The sequence below is a fragment of the Schistosoma haematobium genome, chromosome 2, assembly GCF_000699445.3.
Source record: "Schistosoma haematobium chromosome 2, whole genome shotgun sequence".
Classification (NCBI taxonomy): domain Eukaryota; kingdom Metazoa; phylum Platyhelminthes; class Trematoda; order Strigeidida; family Schistosomatidae; genus Schistosoma; species Schistosoma haematobium.
In genome coordinates, this window is record NC_067197.1 from 27083914 (window position 1) to 27103380 (window position 19467).

The 19467-nt window shown below is 34.4% G+C and overlaps 1 protein-coding gene across 2 annotated transcripts in view; it reads right to left on the reverse strand.

Annotated features, from left to right (window-relative positions):
• The window catches only part of CCDC77_1 (Coiled-coil domain-containing protein 77), a 35215-nt gene continuing 15748 nt past the window's right edge, over positions 1-19467 (reverse strand). Inside the window, exons 5-12 of one of the 2 annotated variants that reach the window (XM_051214775.1) lie at positions 15072-15429; positions 12428-12788; positions 11071-11338; positions 8469-8635; positions 5179-5408; positions 3509-3730; positions 794-2220; positions 1-754 (exon numbers count right to left, since the gene is read on the reverse strand). In XM_051214775.1, the coding sequence (XP_051067960.1) occupies positions 2032-2220; positions 3509-3730; positions 5179-5408; positions 8469-8635; positions 11071-11338; positions 12428-12788; positions 15072-15429 (1795 nt within the window). In that variant the 3' untranslated portion in view covers positions 1-754; positions 794-2031. Of the gene's footprint in view, positions 755-793; positions 2221-3508; positions 3731-5178; positions 5409-8468; positions 8636-11070; positions 12789-15071; positions 15430-19467 lie in introns of both variants that reach the window. The other variant, XM_051214774.1, reaches the window with a different exon arrangement.

Consider the following 19467-nt stretch of genomic DNA (forward strand, 5'->3'; position numbering starts at 1 on the left):
CTTCTGATACTGATATTTATGTCTCACAGTAACCCTGTATGTTTTCATTTATATAGTGTTTACTAACTAATCATCAAAAGTAGGTGAAATCGTTAAGTAAATTGAATGTATTTAGTTTAATCATGGACGACTTGTTTGAAGAGTCGATCTTTACTGCACTAGTCTTTCCTGTCCTTACTTTCTAACATGGTAATTACAATGGGTTTCCAATTATCAAATATAATCCGTAAAGTCGAGGACACAACAGAGGCAATGGTGAATATATCAGGACGTTTAAGAGAATAATCATTTCCCTTTAATGATTCACTTCAGTATTGTTTAATGTTATAATCATTAGAATTAACGAGGATGTGATTAATAACAAGTTTTTTAAAAGAAAATTTAGGAATTATACTTCTTAGTAAGTGAAATCAAACGTACAACAGTTAATCTGTTAATCGATTTGATTCCTAAATTTATGTCAACAAATACAATTGTAAACTGTATGGTCTCGATTACAAATAAAAAGAATTCAGCAAAGAAATTTTTCGCTTCAACGAAATCATTTATTTAAGCTGTACATTCGTATTTATAGTTGTATGGTAAATATATGTCTATAGAAGGATAGAGAAGATTGGATCAAAAAGTGATTCCAGACTCTAATTATCAGACGAGGTTGCATAATAATGAGGAGGTTGGATAAGTTGACTTGCTCCTGTGGGGCAGGTTGCATTGGCCGCACAAAGCGATCACTTTCTAAACGTATCTCAGAACACTAACCGGTGTGGCTTTTAAAAGAATGGAAAAAAGTTACCTGTTCAGTGTAGGAACATATCGCTCTGTAGGAATCTTCTAAAATAATCTACACAACCAAAGGAATTGAATCGAAGGGAGGTTGGATCAAAAACGTATGCATTGGTAATCCATCAAGTCAAGACGCAACTCTGCGTGCAAAAACGACACATCCAACGACCTATCTTTCCTTTGCCCTCATTCCCTTCTGTAGTATATTTTGGGTTGTTTTCTTTCCTTATTTTGTTTGCTGAAATAATTGTTCTGTAATCAGTTACTATTATCACTAAACAAGTTTTCCTGATTATTATTCAGTTTTTATTATTATGACCTTTATGTTTTCGTTTTTCTTCATATCTGTCAAGTGGACAATTATCTTTCATAATTCTCATCTGTAAATTATTTCCATCCTTATATTCTTCTCTAAACCCTTGATTAATTACGTAACCACATTTGATAATTAGAGTCTCATATCACTTTTTGAAGCAATCTCTTCTATCTTTTTATAGACATATATTTACCATACAACTATAAATACGAATCTACAGCTTAAGTAAATGATTTCATTGAAAAGCAAACTTCCTTCGCTGAATTCTCTTTATTTTATTCAATGACACAATGTGTTATTTTAATTATTTGAAGTTTTGATTGCGTTTCTATTTGACATACATAATAAGTTATTATCAGTATAGGGGTTGTGAAGGTTGTTAAGTTTTTGATCGAGATCGTGAACTGATTGATGTTAGACCACCATTGAAAACGTGGAAGCACTGGACGGCCGTTTTGTCCTATTGTGGGACTCCTCAGCAGTGCGCATCCACGATCCCGCTCGCGGGATCGAAAGCAAAAAGTTTGTTTTAAAAAAATGAAACAAACAAGTGAAAACAATAAAAGCTAAACAGTGATGTACTTGTTGTCAATTGAACAGCAATAATGTTGAATTAAATCCGATAAAGTAAACGATTTTTATTCATAAATTATGCGATTACATCACAGTCGACAAAATAAAGAATTACGTATAAAAAGGTGAAGAATGAAAGAGAAATAGTAATGACAACAATAAGAATATATATAGTTGTAAATTTGTGTAGACCAGATACCAATAAAAAAAGCAATGTATATTAACACAATATTATAGTGGGAACCAGTGATGACGTAATTTACAATAGAAATTGTCTATCTAAAAATATATAACAAATATGGATATGTTTGTCGACAGTGTTACTAGCCAACGACGGCTTTCTTTCACCGGACGCATTATTAAATTTTGCGTAATTCATCCTCTAATGAATACATTTTTAATTTAAGACTTTTCAATTCATTCAATATTTGGTTAGATCGTGTTGTTGAAGCTTTAACTTGTTTTAATAGAGCCAAATCAATATCTTTATGATCGTTAATATTAAGTGATTCAGGTAAATTGATCCCATCGGTTAAACCAAGAGTTAACTAGAGAACAAAGATGATAGAGATTTAGTATTAAAAAAATCAAGAAAATAAACAGAATATCTAGTGGGAAATTTTTATTTTAAAGGAGTTAACACTTTTAGAAACTCTAATAGACAGTTGATCGTAATTAATTACCATTGGAATCACTTTACAATTTACTGTAAGAATTATTAACATGCTTAAATGTTCGTTGATTAACTTCAGATTTTTTTCATTTAATGAAATATTCAGTTGAAACAGTCTAAATCGCATCATACAATCTTTTTTTGAGTTGTACATTTCGTATATAAGTAAAACCTACGTTAAATAGAATACATGCTCTAATTATCACCCAGTTTCCTATCAGTTAGCTTGTGGCTTTTTAAGATTATTTACAACTGAAAGTAAAGAAAATATAAACGGTTCAATTTTATGAATAATTATATCATTTTGATAAAGTCATTATCAATAGTTTAAGCTGTTAGACGATAAAGTAGAAGTTTATATGCTTTAAGCTGTATTCTACAGTAATACACAATGTAGAAGATCATATTTTGGACAGCTTATACGACTGTCAATCATCATTGAGTTTTCTCAATTTAATTTAATTTGGCTTAAAATTTCATGCAAAACAATGTTGAATAGCTATGATTGTAAATCTTTATCGACTAGGGTGACTGAGAAATATGCTACACATCCATAAATATCTCCTAACCCAACATGAACTGGTGATTAATGTGCAAATAGATTGAAAAGAAAAAGTTAAAGGCGATCAAACCAAAATATATCATCAGCCTATTAACTGATTGACTATTGGTTTGAACTAGGTTAGTAAGTATAAATCATGTAGTTGAGATCCGTACAACAATCATGATCAGTAGTCGAAGAGCTTGAACACTATGATATAAAACTGACCTTTGAAATTAAGAATTTCAGTGCTATTTCACACTTTTATTCGACGGATTCATTCCTTTTTTCAAAGTTGTTAACATAAATGTCAGTCATAGTTTTACCACATATAACATCTCCTAGCCAGAAACACTGAGTATTAGTTTTATTACTGATACAACCAGATTAACTAAACTGTTTATACTGTCAGTTTATTGTCATTTAACTGCTTAGTGGATGGGAAGTTATTCATAAACTACACACTCTTCTAATTTCTCTGTCAGTTAATATTTAAGTTAAATATATGCCAGGTTTAATAAAAACGGTATGTCTTTTTTATTCTCATTCATTGAGTTCAAACGGAAAAATATTAACGCCATGATAACTTGCGTTATTATCACAATTAATGCAAAGAATGTACCTTTAATAATTGTCGTTCAACCTCTTTTAACTTTTTACGCAACACACTAATATCTGTTCGGTAACCTTCCATTTCTAACTGACGTCTACGTTCTAAATTCTGATAACGTTGTGACATAACTTGAACACGTTCATGAAGTTTTTGTGCTTGATCTTTAAATACATCCTTTGACATGACACCTTCTTCACGTGCACGAACTAATTCCTCTTCTAATTGAATAACCTGAATACCAACAATACATGAAGGGATATGGCAGATTCAGATTACATAACTGATTTAAAATATAAAACTAATATGAATGTCATATAAATTGACTAGTAGTTAGTGCAGTTAAAAGAATACACGTTTTACGTTAAATTAATCAATAAATGATCGGACAAAACGATCTCCGTGTTATAAATATCCTAAAAACTCTGTTTATAGGCTTACAATTTTAATCATTACTGTTACACGCTGATTTCCCATAATATATGCACAGAATAGATATTCTTTCCTTCCCAACAACTTTGGCTTTAAGTCATATTATCTTTTAAAACTTTATTTCGTATTTTATATTTTTCAATAGCAATTAGTGATCATATTTACAGACCAGCTATACAACAATATCATCTTTTGGTGAAAACAGTGAGGGGTTTCTTAAAGAAGATTTAGGTATTTTACCATTTACTGAGGGCTACACGGAAGCCAGACAGAAGTATACTTAGGCACAGGTTCGACGAACCGTCAATGTGCGCTATCAGGGTCCCTGAGTTCGTATGAGCTTACGATAGTCAAACTAAAAACGACTCAAAAGAGTTCTCTACCGTTATAAGTGAAAATAGACTAGTGAGGACTGATATAAGCACAGTTAAATATAATAAAAGGTTTTTTATTAGAATTTGATTTGTCAGCTATAAAACACTATGTCGAACAGTTTCTGAACTTTTAATACATGATGAATAGATCTTACCAATCTAAGAAAGGTAGTAGGCAAAGAATTACCCAACTTTGTGTCTGTACACAACAACTATAAACACAAAGAAATATTAACATACCACCAGTAAGACCAAATAAATAGGAAGAATACATCTCGTATGAGTGTACAGGACACAGTTGAACGAACCACATGCATAAACTTCAGTTGATCAATGTAATAAGTTCAACTGTGCATCAATTGAGTTAATGTCATGCTTGTCTGAACCCTAGTGCTGATCGAATCCTATCGAACAAGTTCTAAATATAGCCAATAGTCTAAGTAACTCAACATGACGTGGACTATGTTTTGACGTTAAGTGGTCACAAAATTAGTGCATATAAAAACCCAGATTTCATGTCAGTTATTACTCATCAGTAAGGTGCACGCTTGTAACCTTGATAGAACTGATGTTCCCTGATAAATTCGAACTTGCATTATCCCGTTTCACAGTCTAAGGTACCACCACTAAAAATACTCAGGCCACAATCAACCTCATATATGACTAAAATGTTCACAATAGATTGACCACTGAGTAGTCATATTTGTCTAGTCGATAATGTTTATTGGATTCCAATCATTTTAAATATTAAAAACATGAAACTGTTTCTTATCACAGCTTTTCACACATATATATATCAAAGAGGGCTCTAAAACGAAAAACCTTATCAATATAGTTAAAGATGAATGGATACAATAGATCAATTTATTCACTTACTTGATCTCTATACATATCTGATAATTTCTGTAATTGATCTAATTGGTGCTCTAAATTGTCGATTGTTTTCTCTAATTGAATTTGTTTTTGTTGATTGAATTCAATCCATGCATGAGCTTCTAAACTTTGAATATTATTAAATAAATTAGTAGTATTGATAGTTGTTAGAGTATTGTTTATTTTGTCTCGAGGTGAATAACAAGTATTACGTTCACCAGTTTTTAAAGTAGCTTTAATATTGAAGCAGATAAAAAGGGAAAACAAACAAAAACCAAATAAACTAATTAGCTTATCTTTAAATAGGAAATAAGAAAATAATAGATTTTTATTAAGTATAATGAACTATTCAAAGTTTTACATCATTAATTTTATACCAAACAGGTATTTATTGTCATAGATTTTCCTGTACTTATGCGCTTCCAGATAATATTTATAAATATAGTGAATCTAAATTACTGAAAAACATAAGAAGTATCACCATGATAGTTCGTATACTCCTCTTCAACTTTCCTCTGTTCCCTGAGGGTACAAGAAGCAATCAATATAGAATTCATAAATCAAATATATTAGGCAATGAAAAGAGTAAAGCTAATCATATGGATTTACGGGTGAACATCAATGGGTGCTAACCAATGCTTAAAGACTTGTTACACAGATTTTTCGGATATTCACCAGTCAAACAGTTATAAAACCGGGATTTTGTTGCAATATTACACATTTTCTGTTGAGAATTCTTTAAAGTCGCCAAATATATAACACTGAATAAGGCGATTACTATTATTGTCATTATTATTAAATAAAACTGAGTTTTCCTATTACATTTAAAAAAGTGAGATATGTTTTACAGTTAGTTCTCACCATAAATTGACATCAGTTGAAGGACTAGTTAAAATTAGGGATCATTAATGATTGTTTTGACTTAGTCACGGATTTTGACACTTCCGTTTTTTGAAGTGGATCGTCTAGTCGTGGAGTTCTTATTGTTCTTCTGAGCAATATCAGGACAAACTTAAGGTAGAAGTGAAATAACTGAATTTCTCTACATATGACTAACAACTTATCCTGTCAACAGAAGAAAACTGGAGACTGAAGTACATCGGAAGTCAACCCACAAAGATTAAATTCCTAAACACGGCAGGAAAAACCCAAGAATTCACAAAATCAAACGTGTAAAAACTCTATTCAAAAGGGCGTGAACACCCTGAAACACACTTAGAGAGGGGGAAAATGAAGAAAAAAATATAATGGCTACCCTTCAAAAGAACGACCACCCATTCAACTTCATCAAGAAAAATCGACCTAGCTCATCAGCAGAAACAAAACCAAGTTCAGAAAACAATAAACTGATCATCCTACCATATATATAAAAGACATCAGAAATTACGAAATTATCGAAACCATTCGGAATATAGGTAGCACACAAACCAGCATAATCACTTCAACCAATCCTATGAAAACCAAAGGACGAAATGACAGAAGATAGAAAACCGAACATCGCCTGCAAAATAAACTATTCCAATCGAGAAAAACTCTACGTCGGACAAAGGAGAGGCCTCCTTCATCTTTGACCACATGAACATCAATTAGCGGTCAAATGTCATGACATATCCTCGCTTGTATGAATGCATGTGGAAAACTGTGGACACGCATTCGACTGGAAAAATGTTGAGATCTTTGATAGAGCGAATACTAAAAGCACTAGGGAATTTTTAGAAGCATAGTACCCACGTCAACCAGTAATTAACCTACACGTCGAAATCGATCGCATCCATCAACCATTCAGAATAATCATAGACAATAATAGGACCAAGAATCAAATCAAAGTGAGATACAATCAAAACAGAGGTAGACAATGGCAGGTTAGAGGTCAATAATAACCAATCAAGGTCGTGGTCAATAAGACAAGCTGTGAGTCATATGTAGAGAAATTCATATACATCACTTCTACCTTAAGTTTGTCCTGATATTGTTCCGAAGAACAACGAGGGCTCTACGACCAAAGCATCCATACTAGAGGACAAAACTTCGTCAAAATCATCCACCTCAGCTACAAATCTCTACTATCTCATATTCAGGGATTCTCCAACAACGTCCATGCCAATGACCTTCAACATGATATTAAGACACTGAGTTCCAAATCAACGGTCTAAAGTTATAGTGGCCGCCGTGAGACCTAAAAAGCCTAAATCGCATCACAGATCGAGCTGAAAACAGAAATTAAAATACTACATAAACCCCGAAACAATTTTTTCAAAAGAAAAATAACCGTATTAGCACAGGTCTAATGTTATCAATATGTCACTGAACAGATGGCTAATTAGTGTACTAGATCAAAACCTCACTACACAAATTAAGAGGGAGAAAATGAATCACTAGTTAATTAGAGAAACAAGGATGATTTTTAAGGATTGCATAACAAAATATCTATGATATGCGTAATGGCATTGGTTTACATTATCTTTGTATCGTGTGATAAGTAGAAAAGTTTTCAAGAGGTTAGGATATAACTATATAGTAAAAATTAATTATATCACTGAAAGTATTCTTTGTAAGTCACATCTAACTACATTTATCGATTTAGATGCATACGAAGTAGAAAGTTAGTACAACAGGTTTCCACTAGCTTGAACTAGCACTGTAAAAACACTTTGCTACAAATAGTCAAATATTAAAATGATTTAACTCCTTACCATTTGCTGATAAAGTAATTAATTGACTCAACTAAGACTTACAAGCAAAACGTCCAAGGCACTTGAGAGATTACAATTTGTTCAAATGATTCGTGATTACGGGTTCTGTCTTATAGTTGAGTTACTTGGTAGTTAATCATGTCACGATCTTAATCAATGGAATTACGTCAGCACTGAAGACCAAGCAAAATAAAACCATTTACCTGTCAATAAAGTAGCAGTGGTAAACTGTATATCTCCTAGCACACAGACTTACGAATTTTCTTCCTGAAGTTCACATCAAAAAAAGATCTCAGTTAGACAGACTATGAATTCCAAACAGCTCTCGTCCTATGGAGAAACTCATTAGCAACAACGAACATTACAACTCCACCAGAGACCAAACCCTGGACCTCCAATTTTCGTGACGAGTGTTTAACCTTTTAACCTTTTCACCGATTGTCTAACTCAGGTTATTTTTTGATTTAAGCTATAAAATTCAGAAATCTCCACGAGCCTCTTACACTGATAATCAATGGGTTAAAAATTTATCAACATTTAACATAAACAGGAAGATAAATTTCAATGAAAAGTATCATGATTTAATACTTGATAACCTACACAGTGTTGATGGAGTAACACTAGAAGAAGTCAATTTTTTAACACTGATTTGACTTAAAAGTTTATCTTTTTCCAATATCCAAACCTTTTCAGCTTGACGAAATTGATTTCTTTGTGCTAGAAATTCCTTAGTGCTGTCATATAATAATCCTTGACAGTGTCTAAGTCTAGTTAAAAACAGTAGAAAAAGATTAATTTATAATGGGGAATAAAAATTGTGAACAATAGGAATGACAAATCGTTGAAACAAGCACATAAAAATTTTCTCTATAGAATCTATACAAATGACTGGTATTATATTAACATGCATAATCAGTTCGATGTATTGGGCAATTTCTGTGAAATCCATGTAATAGGGGGCACCAATGAAATATGGCATAAACACAATAAAAAAACACTTTAGAATCAGTAAATAGACTATTCAAAATACTACGGGGAACTTAGATATTATAATCAGAATACTGAATTTACTAGTATATGGGTTTTTTTAAAGGCTGGTAATTCTTCCATGATAATGAAAACTATCAGGAATTAGTGTCAAGATGATGAATCGAAATGAGTGAAAGGTATTCTGTATGTTCAAAACGACATAGTTATGGGGGAGGGTGGCGAACCGTCTTATCTTCAGATTTTGTTAATCAGGTCAGTATTGATGTGTTTTGACTCTAAACTACTGTTTAGAATTTTACAAGTCAATATGTATTGCAAGTAAATTATTTATCGAATACAATTCATGTATTTTACTTTCAGTCAAACTTCTTGTGTGAAATTTAATAAACCTATCCGGCTATCTAAATACTGAGGTTGTTATGTCTTGAGACCCTGGTCGACTTCGCGTGCAATAGTCACGAATCAGAATTCTGATTAGAATTTATTCTATTCCGCGTCTACTATTTCCTAGACTTCACTAATTATACGTCTGACCTGCATCATTAACTGTGAGCCGATGTAGACTAGGTAAGATGGTGGTTGGAAGTAGTCAACAGGCTAAGCTCCTACTGGTCTGATGTCCGTTAACTTTTCTCTATTTCTTGTCTTGCTTTCAAAGAGGAGTTTGCAGCCAACTTCTATTGTACTCAATTCAACTATGGCTCGAAATTCAGACAATAATACAGAGCAAAATCTTGGCCGCATGTCAACATAATTAAGAAATTACAATAACGACATAACTACACAAGTGAAGAAGAACTGAGTAATAGGTTCTTAATAGATGAATAACAACTGGAGATAGGTAAAGCATAAAACAATAGTTTATGAGTCAAACAAAAGGCTTTAAAACATAGAAATACAAAAATACAACAACTTAAGTATGTAGTGATTTAAGAACAAAAATACAGGTAGGATATTTCCGAAAGTTCAACTTTTCTAATACTCGTTCTGTGAAGTTTGAATCTATGACCTACCAGTTGAAAGATGAGTGTTTCGATAATTAAGTCACCATTTCATAAATTCACTACAGATAGTTAAGATCACATGCTCATTGGTGACTAGCTTCAAGATGGATTTCCTGGAGATCTAATGGGAAGCCGTGACCAGTGAAGTTCAATCCGTGTAGAGTGGACACAGTTATCCACCTCAGACAATGGATGAAGGGTTGCGCAAGATCGTGGTTTAGTTTAATTTAGACAGTAACACCAGAGGATGCCGACTCAATGGTATGGGGGTTAGTTATTCACGTGTAAGACCGAAGGTCCTTGGTTCGAGTCCCACATGTGGGATCGTGGATGCGCACTGCTGAGGAGTCCCATACTAGAACGTAAGGGTCGTCCAGTGCTTTCAGATTCTCACTAGCGGCCTAGCCTAGATCAACTATTAAAATTACTGCAATCTTCACAAATCACCATTCTGGTAATAATCGTAAATTAAGTGGTGTCAAATTGGTTGGTAGATTTTTTCCGTCCAACTACATTAAATTGGTTATTTTTGTACTTCCCTATGTTGAAAGTTGATAGTTTTTTGGGTCTGTCACCTTGAATGTGAGTTCTAACCTCAGCTAATTGATACCTATTATAGAACCATTTGTTATTATTATATATTCACATCTAAATATCGCGAGAAGCCGAGACAGTCTTCTGACTTTGATGGACCTCTGGTGCGTTATTCCAGTGAATTTAACAGCTACCCAACCTCTCTAATTGGAGTAAATGAACTAGGATTTGTAACCTGAAACTTAATGGTCAAGAATTTATTATTTTAACACTATGTAGAATCTATTTAAAGTTTCAGACATATTTATTATTCGTCTGGGCCATGACTAATTACTGAGTGAAGATAAGCATGCACACGCCAAAATTAATAATATAAATAACCGTTATTATATTGTAAATTAATTTTACTCTTGGTTTCATAATGTTGACTGTTTGTATTTGTCTTAATAAAACCACTATTCGGTCTATAATTTAGTTCGTAATTTTTGGTCGGAATTGTGTATCACGTGATCTGATCTAGTGATCTAGTTATCAGGTATATTATCTAGTATGGCCACATTATTATCAGGTCTAGTGTTATTGTATTATGGCACTACATATCAGAGGGTGAAACCCTTTATTTTTTAGCAGTATATCAGTTATAAATCAACTTCATTATTTAGAATAAAACATACTGTTCTGATGAAATGCGCATTTTTTCCTCGTGACGTTTACGTAAACTGTTCATCTCTTCCTGTATTGCTTTACGATCTTCCATTAATGAATCAATTTGTTCACGAGCATTGCGTGTTTGTTCTTCCAATTGGGTTTGTAATGCTCTTAGAGAAGATTTTGACATTTCAAGTTCTCTTAGCACAGCTTTATGTTCTATTCGAGAAACTGTATCTGATTTGGACGATTCTGATGGATCAGAACAAACTTTATGGTCCGATTTAATTTGACCTGATATTGTAAGGGTTTTTTTTCCAGGATGATCCATATGAAAATATGAGGGAAAAAACAAGATGCACAAATGTGAAAGAAATTAATCACAACAGTAGTATAGCATACATAAAACAACACTAAAATAAATCTATCACTAAAAAGATTTTCCGGAATTGATATCTAACAATCTTATTCGGTAGCGAATAAGACTGTCAACTTATGTATTGGTAAACTTAGACACCTAGATAAGTCATAGCTAGTTCCAAACGAAGACTTGGATATAATAGAAAAACGCCGAGAACATTCTTATTCAACAGATTGAGATAGTTATTTTGAAATAAGGAAAATATCATTTGCATTTCAAAACCATAGATATACTATGGAGAATTTTGTCTTCATAAGAATGACTTTAATGGATTTGTAATATGTCTCAGTTGGAAAGTTGAATAGCTGAACACATTTGAAGTCGGTTTTGAAACAAACCTACTTAGATGTAGTAAAAGCAAACTTTCTAAAATTCACAATAAGCTCGGCAGTATAACAATACTAGGAGGAGTTAGAAGGAAAAGTTAAGTCTCTAACAGCTATGTTTCAAGATATTTCCCAGCATGGAATAAAGACAATCTTCAGGGAACTAGTAGAGACCGACAGAAGCCTATCGCCACCATGGACTAGATAAACATGACATTGGTGACTATTAGGCGATCAATTATTTTAAATATCTCAAGTTTATGATAGAGCGGTTAGGTTAGCGCAGTGGTAAAGGGTTTGAATGCAACAGCGAAGGGTGATGAAAGGTCCCCTCAAGATTGCAGATACACTCTGCTAGGGACTCCCAACTAGCACAAAACCTGTGTCCAAGGATTTGTATCCACCGACTCCAGTAGCTGGAAATCAAAAAAGGGCATGATGGATGCGAGTTACCTTTGCTGGTAATTAAATTGCAATTTGATAAGTAGAATTTGATTGAGAATAAGTAACATCTACATTGTTTATTATTTGATAAACTAGTGTAAAATTATGGAAAAATTCTCCAATCATCATTGCCATTTAAGCTGACTTTTCAGCTTTTACGAATGTGTGTACAAAGAGAAACAAAATACATACTTCCGCTTGGTTTTAAAATTGTTTTTCCTGATGCAGTAAATTCCATAACACCCTGAGAAGGAGCTGTTGGAATGATCGGTTTAACAACCATAGCTGAAATCCATGCTGTGTTTTTGTCCGCTTTTCTATTCTCGTCATCAATGAAATGTTCACCATTTTCATTATCAACTGTTTCTTGATTAACTACATTTTGTGATTCAATGTTAGGCTGTTTTAAAAAATAAGTGATTTCATTTGGTCCTAAATTGGATAATTGTAATAAATGTTGTATTTTACGTCGATCATCTAACTCACGAATCTTCAAACGGTCATTTTCGGCATACAAACGTAAAACATGTTCGCGTTCTTGAAAAAGATAAACCTGTTTACAGTAGGTACATGAATAAAAAGTGTTAAATGATAAACTGTTCCGAAATTCAAATAATGAAGTTAAATGTATGTTACAATGAAGTTAGATTTAGTAAAGCTTGGTTTCTTCAATAAAACTATGTAACAGAATCACTAGGCCTTTAAATATGTAAACAGAAACCAGAAGTATGAGCAAGTAGTCATTAAGATCTATCAGTTATGTTGAACGACTAAATACTTTATTGTACGATCAAATAATCTCCCAAACTTTTGAACGAGTTACTTTGCCAGCATTAAAGCGTGAAGATGGAAAACATAAAAATGAGGAGAATTCTCGTTGTATATAATTTAGAAGACGGAGTTAATGTTTTAATGTCCATCCACGATCATATAGAAATAATCACTTGACTGGACTAATTACTACTTGACAATTCGTAAGTTTTCTTTTTTAGCCAATTTAATTGATCTAACAAATAATTAGGTGATTCGTAGCTATTTATAAATTGAGTAAATACTGAAGTGAAGCAAACTGAATGATAAAGATCTCAATATCATTAGTCGTAAAGATTGGATAAGTTAGCATCTATCTGGAATCAGTAGCTTAGTGAATAATGAGCTGGTATTTCAAGTGAAAGGTACTGGGTCCGAGTCTCTATGTGAAGGTCGAAGTTAGGATACAAGTACACCCATATAGCGAGTCCCAAACAGTACGAAACAGTAGTCCTGAATTCCATTGGTAGCCACGATCTGTCTAACCTAAACGTTTAAGTGACAATTTACCTTGGAGTATATTATAATCTGTAATATTATCAAACACACAAATTTCATGATTTACAGAACACGTCAAATTCTGTTGGCATATAAACAGACAACAAAATAAAAGGGAAAATAAAGTCACATAAGTGAATAATGAAATGATGGCTACCCGTATGATAAAGAATGAAAACGATTTACATCAATTATCATGGACTTAAAGGGATATGGATTAAAAATAGTCATTGGTATTGTTTCTTACTACGGTATAAGTGATGGGTATTAACTTCCTGGAACTTCTATTTAAAATTGATTTTATTTCCTAAGTCACTGACTTTCAAATTGTTACAAATATTAGGATAATATCAGTTTTTTTCTGGTTCCCGTTTTTAACTTCTTTACTGTGGCAACTTGTAACGATACATTAAAATACTATGTTACATGTTTCTAACGACCAATTATAATATTTTGGAATAAGACAAGAATGTTTGATAACAGAAAAAACTCGGGTGTATAACATATTAACATTAATTTAGTTACTATCTCAGATTAGATCAGTATTATTATGCTTTTATTATTATGTAGATTTATTACGCTTATCATCATTATTTTAAAATCTTCAAGAGCTACACTATGTAAAAACGTCAAACAACAATAACAACTGAAAATAACGAGATGAATTGTAAAAATCTAAGCAATTAAAACTAAATAGCTCTAACGTTTCACTTGTCAGTTTACTTCAGTCTTCTTCATGTAAATAATTAACATTAAAATTATCAAAGATAAATAAAGTCAAAAACAATTTTGTGCTAGGCCCTTGGTCTGATCATGGTTTGTAAAAATTGGTTTTGTTTGCATTGAAAATTTGGGTGAAACGATAATTTATGGACAACCTTTGAGAGATAGTTAAGTAATCTTGATAATATCCACCTAGTAGGGTTAAATGAAGTTTCAAAATTGGAGTGAGGAACAAAGATTTGGATTGACTGTCGGACGTTAGAGTAAAAAAATCAAAATTAAGGCTTTCATTATGAGCTGACATCAGCTATAATGCCAAACTGCTATTTAGAGATATAAATGAAGTTCACGCCAAAGTCCAAGACCTGCTACCTTAAATTTGATTGGTTCGTCCATATATTACAGTCTTGCAACGATTTGAGTCATTTCATGTACAAAAATATTCAAAATACTACATAGGATTATATGTTTATTGTATGTATTTTAAAGTTAAGATTCAGTGAACAAGTCAAACAATCTGATGGCTAGTGTTGGATTAATCCTTCTGTTTACCATAAAACTATAAAAATATCTGATTAATTTGAACTAGTCAAAGTATATGTTGATAGAAAATAATTGGATTGTGTATCGTAATGTTAATTAGAAGGAACTATAAATTACATCAACGACCTTGAAGGAATCCTTAGCCAGTCAACTATAAAACAGTATTTATTCACAATAAAATCTATCATATAAAAGTAAGTAGATAAACACTTTTAATATGATTAATTATTTTTCTTTCCACATTATACTGAACACAATTTACCTGCATATCAGATAATGCTCTTTGTAATTCTGAAATTTCAGCATCACGTTGATTTAATTCTAAACTAAGTGATTCTTGATTTCCTATAGCATCATAAATTTTATCTAAACGACGTTGAACAGTTTCATGATCTTCAGTTAATGTTTCCACTTTATGACGATAATATGATAATAATTCTTTTGTAGAATCATCTAATTGATTAAGACGATTATCAAGTATATCATTTGATTTTGATGTTACCGGTGTTTCTTTTAATTTAGATGAAAATACTGTTGAATGGTTATTGGGAATAAAATTGGTGTGATTTTTAGATTGTATAGAATCTTTAGCTAATGATGACTTCTGTGATTTACCTCTACTGAAATTTTTAAAAAGGATATATAATGATAATAAAACAAATCACTTTAATATTTTATCATACATAAACCGTCTGACAATAGATACGACTAAATTATTCTTATGAAACCTAAAGTATATTAATTAGAGTCAGAAATAGTCGAACAAAATTTATCGTCAGATAAACAATGAAAATCACTACCCTCGTATAAATCAACACATTGCTATTGGATTCACGCTTGTTATGATGAATAGAAACACTTCTAGGTTGTTTATATTGACGTAGTTAAAATGGAATTTACATCTACAACAAAAAAGTGACAAGTCAAACGACTGAACTATTAAACTACACATTCACTGCTAAGCATTAACTACTGAGAAAATCACACCTGTTGTTAAATGATAATACAATATTCAAATCATGGTTAGATTTAAACTGTTTTTGATGTAGTGGCTTTTAAACTTTTCAAAATTCAGCATAACTTATAATATAATATAAGGTAAACAATAAGTCCATTACACCGATAAATGTTTTGCAATCCTAAGGAAAATTCATAGTACTTATTCGAATCGCAATTATATTGAGATGCCTTTATGCAGCTTATATCCAAATATTTTATGTCACTGGCCTGTGTACTTGTAGGATTCTGATCCAACGATCAAGTGAAACGTGGGACCTCAAAACCAAAATATTGGTTTTAGCTGGAAAGCTGTACAATTAATGTAGACAATATAAGGAATAGTCAGTCAGTCAGTAACAACGTAGAACTTCGTACGTACGTACATCAGTTCGAGTTGCCACACCACATTAGCACAGAGATGCAGTGGTCGATTCAAATCCCGTAGTGGTAGAGGTAGTAAGAGTATAAACAGTAATCGGGAAGTTCAGGGTTTGGAGATGTTATTTAAAGTGTATAATTCAGTGAAATAAATTTGGAAAGAGGAAAAAAGGGACATGAAGAATTCAGAAGATTAGAATTTGGGAAAACACAAAGAGTGGATGCACCTGCGCCATTGCAAACGATTTTGAGCCATGTCATTCAAGGTCTCTAACCATCGGTTGCTATCATCTCGCGGTCCCCAACCATGTAGTCTACACCTATCCACATGACTCAGTTCACTTGTCAGTGACTTCATGGACTTGTACCATGTTTTGGTTTGGCCGCCCCTAGCTTTCTTTCAACTTACTCCTATACCACTGAACATAGCACGTCGAGGCAGTCGGTCGTTGGGCATACGTAACACATGTCCCAGCCATCTCAACTGATGAAGTTTCACTACGTCATCAATTGATTTGCCATCCTTACCTAGTATCCGTTTCTTAACAACTGTGTTACTTACTCGATGGTCCCAGGATATACGAGCAATGTTTCGAAGACACCTATGATCTAATACTAGTAGCCTATGAATATCCTCTACTCTTACCGGCCGTGTTTCACTGCCATAAAGTAGGACGGAACGAACTGCTGCACAGTAAACCCGTCCTTTGGTTGATAGACGGATATCTCGCCTACGCCATAAATGACGCAAGTTGGAAAAAGCTAGTCGAGCCTTCTGTATCCGTGCTGAGATTTCGTCACACACCAGATCACAAGGGCTGATGAGACTTCCAAGATAAGTGAAGCGGTCGACACACTCAACTACTTCACTCCCTATCACTAGTTCGGGTGTCGATGTAACCCAGTCCTGAAGCAACATTTTGCATTTCGAGGGAGAGAATCGCATCCCGAACATGCTTGCATTGTTGCTTAGAGTGGTCAGAAGACTCTGCATTTTGTCAGCGTCTTCACCAAATAAAACTATGTCATCAGCATATTCTAAGTCAACAAGTGAATCTCCTGGTAGTTCGACCCCTGGAAATTTAGTCGAGGAAAGTGTTATCTCTAAAAGTGCGTCAATGACAAAGTTGAACAAGAATGGAGAGAGTGGACAGCCCTGACGAACACCATTTGAGGTAATCAACTCTGATGACAGTTCTCCATAAGCTCTCACTCTACCAGTTGTGTTCGAGTAGAGAGCCTTTATAATGTTAATGTACTTCTTTGGTACTCCTTTCAGTGACAAACACTGTCATAGAACCTCACGATCAACAGAGTCGAATGCCGTCCTAAGGTCGAGAAATACTATTATTGTGGGACGTCTGAACGTGTGTCTGTGTTCTAGAACCTGACGTAGTGTGAATATCTGATCTATACAACCACGTTCAGGTCGAAAACCAGCCTGATTTCCTCTAGTCTGTTCTTCACGAGCTTTAGTTAGGCGTCGAAGTATTATTGAAGCTAATATTTTAGACATTATATTTGTCAAACTGATTCCTCTGTGATTGTCACAAGAGGACTTTTGTCCTTTCTTATGGACTGGCACAATCAGTGATTGAGACCAGTCAGATGGGATTATGTCCAGTTCCCAAATTCTACCTAAGACCTCAGTCAATCTCACTGGTAATACTGAACCACCATCCTTAAAAATCTCAGGAGTAAACCTGTCAGGGCCTGCTGCTCTCCCTCGTTTCAGATTTCCTATGACTTTTTCAACTTCGTAAAGGGACGGAGGACCTACATTAACTTGCCATTCAGGTTGACTAGAGATCGTGGGAAACCGAAGTGTGGCTGAAGGCCAGTTGAACTGATCCCTAAAGTGTTCTGCCCATCGATCCAATCTCCTGGATTGAGAATGAATAATATGTCCATCTTTCTCTGAGATTGTTTCGCTAACGGTCGGGTTCCTAATTCCGGTTTCCTTAACGAGTCTGAACAATTGTCTGCTATTACCTATTGCCGCTGCCTTTTCCATCTCTCTTGCTTTCGCTACCCACCACTGTTCGCGATCATTGCGTAGACTTCTTGTCAGCTTGCGCTTAAGCTGACTCCGCTCTTCATTATGTTCAGAGCCAGGTGGAATAAGTTTCCGAGCATCTATCAGTGCGATAGATGCTGCTGAGATCCAGTGTTGCTCCTTAACCTTACGGGTTACCGCACTAGCAGATATCACTGCTGTTTCCACAGCTTTTCGGATATCATTCCATGCTGCATCGGGGTGGGCATCACATACATGGCTGCCTAACTGTTTTCCTATTTGTTCCCAAAATATACTCCTAGTTTGACTATCATTAAACAGGACCGTAAGAGGTTTCCTTGCAGCGTCTTTCTTACGTCCAGTAAGACGCAGGCAAATACGCGCTCGCACTAGAGCATGATCTGAATCTAGGCATGTGCTCCAGAATGAGCGACAGTCTTCTATCGAGCCCCTCCATCGGTGGCTGATAACGATGTGATCTATTTGGGTCCAACGTTGGGATGAATTAGGGGTCGCCATGTTAAAAGATGTTTTTCCTTATGCTTAAAGTTAGTATTTGCAAGGAACAGGCGGTTATCTGAGCATAGCTGCAACAGACGGTCGCCATTATCTGTTCTTTGAGCCACGACACCATAAGATCCACCTAGGTGTCTTTCCCTATCGCTTAGTTTACCTACTTGAGCATTAAAGTCACCAGCCACTATTACTACATCCGAGCGCTTAGCTTTTCGGAGAAGGTCGGAGAGCTTTCTGTAAAACTCATCTTTTACATCATCTGCGCTGCAGTCAGTGGGAGAATAGGCAGAGACGACGAAGAGGCAACGACGAGTGTCCCTATCTTTCCGGATTCTTACTGTTCCGTTCAGTCGGACAGCGCACAAACGACTGTCTACTGGGATCCACTCTAAGAGAGGTAGTTCTGCCCTAGGACTCAATGCTATACCTACGCCGGCGAGGCCACGGGAAGCAGAATCAGGGCTTCCAGATACACGAAGTGTGAATCGAGTCGGTTCTTTATTTTGGCATGGTGAGGTCAAATGAATGACGCTACTCGGATCCTGTATGCGCGTTTCGGAGACGCAGCACACATCGATGGCGCGAGATTCCAAAGTTTTAGCTAAGGAAGCCTGCTGTCCTATTTGGCAAAGTGTTCGTACGTTAAAAGCTCCTACATGTAGTTTAGAGCGTGGTTTCAGGAGACCAGGAATAACGTTCCACGTACTCGAATCGTTTGCCCTAGCGGTGCGAGGTGATAAAGAGATGT